General features: G+C 38.1%; 1 protein-coding gene across 1 annotated transcript; it reads right to left on the bottom strand.

The window, feature by feature from the left end:
* Positions 1-177: 177 nt before the first annotated feature.
* LOC137719786 (uncharacterized) lies at positions 178-8,688 on the bottom strand. Its single transcript, XM_068458807.1, has 17 exons — positions 8,374-8,688; positions 8,157-8,230; positions 7,634-7,714; positions 7,127-7,211; positions 6,761-6,858; positions 6,471-6,558; positions 5,619-5,967; positions 5,017-5,266; positions 4,012-4,147; positions 2,986-3,617; positions 2,269-2,371; positions 2,092-2,178; positions 1,604-1,678; positions 1,426-1,500; positions 1,047-1,127; positions 719-952; positions 178-585 (listed from the first exon to the last, which is right to left on the bottom strand). Exons 1-17 carry the CDS (start codon positions 8,686-8,688, stop codon positions 538-540), a joined length of 2,811 nt encoding a protein of 936 aa, XP_068314908.1. The 3' UTR covers positions 178-537.
* Between the last annotated feature and the right edge of the window lie 910 nt (positions 8,689-9,598).

Genomic DNA, 9,598 nt, shown 5'->3' with positions numbered 1-9,598 from the left:
CAGATTGCAATCAACTTGTAATTAGAGATTTATTTCCTAGAATAGGCTGCATCTGATTGTATAAAGCTTGTATCCTTGTATGAATGAACTATGAGAGAATAAACTATTCAGTGAACAATTCAAATTTAATAGAAAGAATAACTTCTAAATATTGTATTAGTTGAAGGTAAAAGTAAATTAGCCAGTAAGTAAACGCATCCCTTCCAGTAAAGATTGAAAATAATAAGCTTAGTTCATGACTATTCCATCTTCTAATCAAACACACATATACACTCGAAAAGCCCTAGAGAGAGAGAATTTATATAGTAAGTCCAAAGAAAACTAATTTTAGGATTTGAATTTAAGCAGTAAAAAGTAAAAAACAAGAGGGCTACTTATGGAAAACTATTTTATCCAACTCATGACACTGAATCATCTTCATATAAAATGTAGCCTCCAAAACTTCTTGTATCACACTAACAGGAGCATAGCTAAGAGTATGGCTCTGAAGAATCCTTGATTGCTTGCTGTCGAAGGAATGAGCTTTAAGATACGTCTCTAGGGCTGCGATGGTCTGGGGGATGCCGGAGGCTTGAAATCCGGATACTGCAACCATTAAAAAACATGAAAGAAAGCAAGATTTGGTAAGTTCTTGCACAAACTAATTAATCGTGAGGGTGATGATATATATACATTGTACACACACAAAATTCGAGCAGAAAGTAAAGTGAGGATTTACATAGGGGAATGGGGAAAGTGGTTTCGAAATCCCGGGAAGTGATTCCGCTTTAACTTCTGGTTTTGGTACTGAATTTGGTTCCTGTGTGGCTTCTGCAGCTGCTTCTACTTTTGGTTCGACCACAGCTTCTGCTTTCTGTACGGTATCACTAGCAGCAGTAGGCTCTGGAATTGGTTCTGCAGGTGCAGGAAGAACCTTGCTAACAGTTACTGGCAGAAAAGCTGTCCCGATTTGCTGAAATTCAAGGCGGTCGAGGTTAAAATAACTAGTCTGATGTAGCGATGTGGGAATCCGTTCAAAATGCTTTAACACATTTGTAGTCTTATACCTTTATGTCATCGACGAGGTCCTTTGGGGCAACCTCCGTGGTCAAGAACTTATCAACTTGTTGTACAGTTTCTTTTCGATCCTGTCATAAAAAGTTACTTAGGTTACGTGAATGAAGTTAAATGCTAATCCACGGGTTGAGAATGGAGCAAGTTTTCAAGGCCGCGAAGATTAAGAATGTTTATGATGAGTAGACCTCCATATTTATGACGAGTTAGACATGTTTCACAGGAATAACGAAGAGGGAAAATGCCATAATATAACCGCATGCTATTAACTTTTGGCCACTGCGCATTATTTAAGAGACGAACGATATTAACCCTGATAAACATTCCATCAAAATAACTACTTTGAAGTATAAAAAAGAATGTGAGACACACCTCGGCAAAAAGGAGTTTCGTGCTCACAAACTGAACTAGTGCAACCGAGCCTAAAAACTGGAGGATTGTTTCTACCTGAAAATATAGAGTGCAACAGTCAGTTCGAAAGATCTACAAGAAGGATACATGTTACACCAAAAGGAAAACAAAAGATAGATCACAATGCAACGGACTTTACCTCAGTATAAGCCAAGAAACCCAATCCGGTTGCTGCAGCAACCCCAAGGGAAAGAGACAAGGCACCCGATCCCTCCTGTACATAAGTACCACATAGCTCTTTAAGAACCGTCCTAAAATCAAAAATCTTCGAAGAGAATCATAAACGAGAGAATCAATCACCGAAAACTGATAATTAACAGATTTCCACCGTAGTACACACCAACAGCTTTCTTATCCCATCTTGAAGAATTATGAATTATGGTAGCGAGATGTACTAAACTTTTGGTCTATGACTTCCACCCATGTTCACTAACCTTGCCATTCATCCATCTAACATTTCTACTAAACTTTGTAGACTATCCAACGTCTTATATTTGTGTTCAATACATAAACAGCAATATAACATCCCTCTTGAAATGTACGAACCAAATAGCACTCTATCGTTCAACAAGAAAATAATTTTTCACATGTGAATAATAATCAACAAATGAAAGTGAAGAAAATTACTCCAACTGCACCACTAAGAGCATCTGCTAAATTTCCAAAATCAAGACTCAGTGCTTTCGGTGGTGGTGTCCAAGGAAGACCGCTGTTCTGCAAAATGATAATCCACGTCAAGTATTAAAGCTCGGCAAGACTTTTATGGAAACAAAGACTAGCCGTGGAAGGAGAAATGGGACTAACCACCCATCCTCGTGGTCCTTCCGCACCATCTTTAATAGCATAAGCAGCTTTGAACCCATTTACAGCGACTAATTCTGCAACCAGCTCAGAGTTCCCATCAAATCTGGCTTCCATCAGAAAGTTTGCAGGATTAGCTTCACATGTTGGCTTTTGGAATAACACAAATCCAGTCCCATATTACCAGGTTTGTCACAAAATCACAAGCATTGTGAAAAATGAATGTCAAGGAAAGGACATTAAATCGGAATCCACTTTACGGTAAACTATAAATGGAAATAGCAACAAGCTTATTTTCCTGTCTCATTTATCTTCTATATGAAGGTACTCAATTAAGCTTGCTTCCGCCCCTTTCACAGCACCGATTACAAGCATTGTCTTCTATATTTTTGAACTAACATATCACAATTTGTATGAAATTATATGAAAACCAACGTCTTTGAAGTATTAACTGAGTTCTATCGTGTGGATTATCTACTCCATTGTTTCTTCTCCAAACTAAATGGTAATGTGAATTGAAATTTACTTTCGCCGTGGAAATAGTGATCCCTACATAAACCAATTGCACAATGTACACACTCTAAGGTGATCTCAATTCTACGCACTTGATAGCAGCTCGTGATTATCAACAACTGCTTCGAAATAAGCTCAGAAAGTGACGACTCATTATTCATAAAACAATGAGGAAATGAAAACTAAAGAATTGGGTTAACAATTTACTTATCTAGGATGAACAATGTGGTATTTTCTGGCTCCTTGAACTTCAAAGAAAGCTTCTTCAAGAACCCCGGCTTATCTTCACGTTTGTAAACAATGGACACCGCCTTCTTCCCCAAACCCTTGACATCCGGAGTACCAACCTGCCTAAACTCCGCGGGAGGTCTTATATCAAGCAACTGAGCATTGGCATCCTCACCCAATTTTGCATAAGCACTTCTTGCAGAGTCAACACCAAACGGCTTAGGAGGCTTCAGAACCTGAGACAGAACCAATGGAACCGCCAAAACCGCAAAACCACCAGCTATAACTGCAGGATTATCGGTCACAAAACTGATAACATTGTCAAGAACCCCACCACCTACTTCCAAGTCTCCACCTCCACCACTCACAGACTGCCCCAATGCTTCCTCATATGTCAAAGCCTTGGCAAACCCGGCATTGAAAACCGAAGATAAGAGCAGCAAACCGCAATGGAAACTCCGAGATGAAGACTCTTGTGAAGCTCTCAAACTTGTGGGATTTGAGAATTTGGGAACGGAAATGGAGGGCAGTGATGGGATTTTTTTTCTGTCACCAAGAAGTGATCTTATGGGGGTCAAGCTTGCTGCATGGAGGGCCTCCATGGCATAATTCTAGAGGGGGATTCTAGTGAGAGAAACAGAGAAAAAGACTCTTTTGGGGCTCTCAGAATATTGATGGAAAATCGTGAGCCACAATGAGAGGATTGAAGTTTTTTGTGCAGGATTTTTTTGTTTCTTCTAAGGATGATGCAGGGCTTTACAAGCCTTAGCTTCAGTGGGTGCAATTTGGCCGGTGCCTTTTGGGTGCAGGGTGGCGCTGACGTGTCATGCAGGATGAGATGTTGCCCATTGAGGGATTGACACGTGGCGAATATGGATTGCAAGGTTGTTGATCTCTTTATGTTGTTTGATTGCTGGGATGATGACTTGGGGTTGCAATTAATGTGTGGCTGAGAAAAGAGTCGGTAGAAGTACTGAGAAACTTTGCGGGTGCAGTACAGACTACAGTACATGGTGGCCGTTGGAGGATTTCCGAACAACTTTCATACAACTTAGACGGAACTGTAGTGGCATTGAAAAAATTGAGGTATTTATTGATTTGCCCTCCAAATTTGTATACAACTGTCAATTTTTCTCTTGAACTGTGATTTTAGCCGATTACATATAACCTTTTATAATTGACTAATTTCTCTCATTGAACTTTATCTTTAACCGACAATCCCGTAAATTTTTATAAATAGCTAATTTCTCCCACAACGTTAAGTTTTAAAAAATTTCATCTAATTTTCATTCATTTAATCCATCTAATTTTCCATTCTTTTTGCCCCCATACACTTGTTATGTGTTGCTTGTTCGACCAAAATGGATGGAAAATTAGATGAAATTTTTTAAAATCTAGCATTAGGAGGAGAATTGCCTATTTATAAAAGTTTAGAGAGATAATCGGCTAAAATTAAAGTTCAAGAGAAAAATCCGCTAATTGTAAAAGTTGTGGAAGATGGTTAAAATTAAAGTTCACCTCTATACAAGTTTGGAGAGCAAATCGACAAATAAACCAAAATTAAAACACATGACAAGTTTGCCAATCGGTTTTAACTGCCGACACTTTAAATTAAAAGTGAAAATCACTATCCTTTTGATCTATAAACTTAAATCATCCAACCAACCAATGGCGCCAAAAAAGAAAGGAAAAAACCAAGCTCGATCTATTAGATGTAGCTTCTAAAATATTCGGGCAGTTCGGTTTGGTTCATGGAATGAACATTTTTTCTTTTTCTTTCAAATAACGCCACCGCGTTCCCTCCCCGTCCCGGCATATATATCAAGAACGAAACATAAATGATAGATCGAATTCTTGAAATGTGTTATATTTCTTGAGATGTAGGACCCGTTATAGACGAATTCTTCAAATTATTGTCACCCCTAACAAAAACTTTGTTAGAATGAGCACATGCTCAAATTGAAAAAAAAAATTGGTTGCAGGTAGAAGATCAAATGAGGACTGGTTTACAGAAGATCGAAAAAGAAATCCAGACCTTGCCCAATTTCCCATATCGAGATGCCGCATCCCCAGTAGCGACCTACCTCTAGCCGCACGGAAATTGACATCGGTGACGGATAGAACACGGCGTGGTAGTTATTTTCATCGTCGGAGTAATAGAACAAATGTTCTGCACTGTTCTTTTCCCATTGCAACTGGGGCTTGTGCTTCTCCAACAAGGACAGGTAATCCCTTCCAGTGATAGCACCACCACCCGGACCTGCATTTTCGATAACATTAAAGCACTCTCCGTAAGTTGAGGAACTGCTAGAGAATTCATTCACGTTCAAGATATAAAAAAACTCCAAGAGATGTCCTCCTAAATGAATTAACAAGGATTTGGAACGTCGGAGACAATAACGGACAGATACTTGATAAACTACTCAAATGTACAATGTTAAGATGATCAATCCAGACCGCGTAAAGTAGTCATACAAGAATTGGTAAGTTTATTTACTCACCTAAGTTCACTCCCCATGGGTTATAACGAACAAGAAATCATAAATCAGTGGAGATTTTCCAACGGCAATCAACAGCGAAAATTGTACAAATAGGAAGAACCAGAAAAATACCTCCTTTGAGGAGGAAATCATTGCCGTAGAAATTGATGCCAAGAAATATTCTGCGAGCTCGAGCACAATCTTCATCGGTACCAAGGAGCAGCCACAGGGTGGAATGAATCCACTTCAAAGGTGCATTGGGACCTGGATTATGGGGCCCAGAGAAATCATACGTCATAAGTGAGAACCCATCCACAGCATCATCCAAGCTCCGAAGATCTTTTGGTCCAAAATCATGCGGTTGGAGCTTCTCTGATTGTGGTGGACCTATAACATAGACTAATTGCAACCGTTGCTTATCATTCTTCTCTAAGCTCACACCATGTAGTGCATCTCCAAGCTCTTTAATAAACTGCAATGCCTGCACGGGCAGAACAACAAAGATCCAGAGATGTTATATAATTTGAGAAGTATGGTATCACTTTCTAGGAAACAGCACCATTGAATGGCCACAAACTAAGTTCAATAGGAAACATCTACACCTCCGAACAATAATGACTTTCAGCAAACTTGGATTTAGGTATGAAGAAGGCAAGTGCTTGCTGTATTTGGTAACAAAGTGACTCCGATTCAAAGATTTCATAAGCAAGCTAATACAATTTTGTATATCCTTCTTCTTTGTATTGAGGCAAATATAATAAACAGTTGCTTCTCAAAATAGCAAATGACGTTCGAATTTGGAATATTGCAGTTACAGTTGTTCGAAGTCCTGACACTTCAAAATAGGTGAAAATTATATACTTAACTTGTGAAAGGTAGAAAAGTATTTTGAACAGACAACAAACAGAAGTTTTCCCAAATTCCGCATGAGAGTTAGTATTGTCATCATTTGCCTAGTTGGATCATGCAAAATTAGTACATTACCATATTCCGCATGCTTGGATCATGCAAAATTCTGAACGCTGCCCACCTTGACCAAGATTCCAGCACAATACCATCATATCCCATCTCCCTGATCAAAGAAAAAGCACCCCCCACAAAATTAGTACTTTATCTGCATTAGATTTATAATGACCAAAGTTTTGGTACAGAATGCATAAATCATTAAATAGTAAACAAGTCCAACAAGATCAGAAGCCAAATGGGTAGATACATAATATCTTATTAGAACAAACAGACAAACAAACAAAAAGTAGTCAAGATCGGAGGCCTACTTGCACTCGTTCACTATAAGATTAATAGCTTTACTCCTCTGCTTCTTCTTTGTAAGCAGCTCTGCTGGAAATGCTTCCAGAACGACTCTAGGCAATACCTACATTATAGAGGTGTGCTACAGGTGAGACTACTATCAATCCAGATCAAAAGCGTGCCTCAACTGCATATAAAAGCACAGGAAATTTATCTACAACTTATCAAAAAGAATTTAAATTGTTTCTAAGTTGACAAAGTGTTGAAAAGACCTCTCATATTTTATTCCATGACTTCCCAGATTCGATTGTGAACATTTGATGTCACAGCTGTTCAATATTAATCAAATGCGAAAAGTAGTGAGAAGGGGATTAAAGAGTTCTTCTTCATACCCTAGCATCGCCTGCCATCCTAATCTCTGAGATCCATCCCGTATCAGCATTATGCCTACCTTCCAGAATTAAGCTATTGCCTTGGCTGTTGACAAATGAGTGAAATACTGAAAACTTATCCACAAATAAAATGGCAGCACAATTCTTAATTATCGCTTAATTTTCATAAATCTACATCTTACTTAATCTTAATAGATATTCCTACTACTTCTTGAGGTTGAAGGTCATAAATGAGAGCATCAATTACCATCCCCCCAACCCCCCACAATAAAAAAGTAATCATAACGGTAAGTTTGATTCGGCTCCAAATTTATTTAGCAGACAGTTCTAATCTAGAGTTTTGAAAAAAGACACCTCAATGGTCACGTCTATAAGCAAATAACTAAGCAGAGTTTTGACAGTTACCATCTGCTTATTTGGGCAGTGATAACTCTTTAAAAACATGGTGCAAAACAGAACCCCAACTACTCATATCACTTTGTCAAACAACGAAAACAGGGAGCATACCTCTTTAAGTCATACCAAATTGGAGATAAATGAGTAAACTTGGAGTTGAACCTTTTTGCCATATCATAGCCCTTGGAATTCCTGTATAATTTGAAATATGAGGAGTTCACAAAAATTTCAAGCTAAGTAATGCAAATACGTCTAAATATGATTATATGAGCAACCAAGCTAAATAAATTACTAACCAAATACTTGGTTATTATACAACACCAAACTTTAAAACGAAAAACATTACATAATCATATTAGATCCACCAAGCTATGTTAAACCAAAAGACCAGCACTTTGTACCGAAGACTGACTAATGGATCGGTTCAGACTCCACTACATTCTTTACTATAATTCCGTTGCGAAATGAATCCCCCAAATTTTACATGTACTTCGATGCCAAGTCATTTTTTTCTCATATTCGAAACATTAACTATAATTCTCGTTGTATTTCGTTCAAATCCAGACAGTGTATTAGAAACTAATACAATCCCATAGTTTATTTATATCGAAAAAGATCGTAAGACATGACATACCATGGAGTAATGTAGGCCAATACAGGATATTCAAAGTGCCTCCTACTCGTATTTTCGGAAACCTTTCCATTTTCCTGAATTTTTTCAAAACACATCATCAATAAAAACACAGTAAGATCATAAAATTGGTATAAACACTAAAGTTTCTTATCATTTCGTGCATTTCGCTATAACTTCAATTTGTCTTAATTTCCCCGCATTTTCCCGGCAACCAAACAGGCCAAATGCAGAACACAATAAATAATCTGGTTAAAGAATCAGTATGGAGGGTACTTGCAGTGAGGATCTCTTGGAAATTCACATCACGCTTCACGATTCCTCGCTCGTGGACGGGGTAGGAATCCGCCAGGTTCGCCGTCGGAGCATATTTGATGCGGTACGCGAGCACGCCGGTCGCTACAGCGACGCAGAAGAAGAGAAATGCGGTGATTGTGTGCTTCCGGATTGCGCTGCAGAACTGGTCCGGCGGTTCGACTCGATCGTAGCCGCGTTTCGCACTCGGGGCGACTCGGCGCTCTCTTTTCTTGGCCATTTTTATGTCGAAAGGCGGGGGAATGTTTAACGGACTTTTACAGACAAACGAGAAAGATTGACGTTAAATGACATGTCGTTGTTCACGCGGTCGTGTAGGTTCAAGAAAACGTCATGTCGTTGGATTTTAATTCCTCCCCGTTAGTGGCTTGTATTTCAAGTTTGAGTTAATTGAAATTTTGATCCCTTCAATAGATTAGTCATTTAGTACTACGGTCTAATGTTATTTTTCTTCATTTAAAAGTGAGTGGTCTTATGTTCGAATCTCATAAATGACAAATTCGATACAAATTAGGTTGTCTATTGTGTGATTTAATCGAACTATTCCCCTTAATGTAAAATATAAAAAATAAAAATAAAAATAAAATAAAAAAAGTTGGATTCAGTTTGGTACTCAACTTCTTTTCATCCCAAGTTGATATTTGATCTTGTAAAATGTGTGAGGATGATAGTTATGTAAGTTATTAAATTAGGCGATATTAGTGGTACGAAAATTAATTTTAGGCATTAAATTTAAGGAAAATTAATGAAAATAGCTTGAAAACTTTGAGTTTTAACGAAAACAACAAAATAAAGGGTCAAGTGAATAGTACTAGGATTGACTTTTTAGTGTAAAAATATGGTTTTTCGTTAAATTGAACAGTACCGGGTACTTTTCGTTAAAGTTCCCATAAATTTAAGAAAATGCTTTCCGCACCCTTATCCATGTTAAAACATTCGAGAACCTTCTCTAATCTCTATTACCCTCTTTGTGACAAACCTAACAATCCTCTATCTTTGTCACAACTGATCGTAATACCAAACACACACTTAGCTTCTGTCATGTCAGATATTATGACATATCCCGATCTCGATATCCTCCAAAGATCAGAATGGACACGTGCTGGCCAACACCCAAAAATGATGAAGCT

This window comes from Pyrus communis, chromosome 16, assembly GCF_963583255.1.
Source record: "Pyrus communis chromosome 16, drPyrComm1.1, whole genome shotgun sequence".
In the NCBI taxonomy this organism is placed as follows: Eukaryota; Viridiplantae; Streptophyta; class Magnoliopsida; order Rosales; family Rosaceae; genus Pyrus; species Pyrus communis.
This window is presented reverse-complemented; position numbering and strand designations above follow the sequence as displayed.

Coding starts and splice junctions, on each gene's coding strand:
- LOC137719786 (XM_068458807.1), bottom strand. CDS start 8,688: ATGGCCAAGAAAAGAGAGCGCCGAGTCGCCCCGAGTGCGAAACGCGGC. Junction 953..1,046: donor ACCTCGTCGATGACATAAAG/GTATAAGACTAC, acceptor CTTGAATTTCAG/CAAATCGGGACAGCTTTTCT. Junction 586..718: donor CACTTTCCCCATTCCCCTAT/GTAAATCCTCAC, acceptor TAATGGTTGCAG/TATCCGGATTTCAAGCCTCC.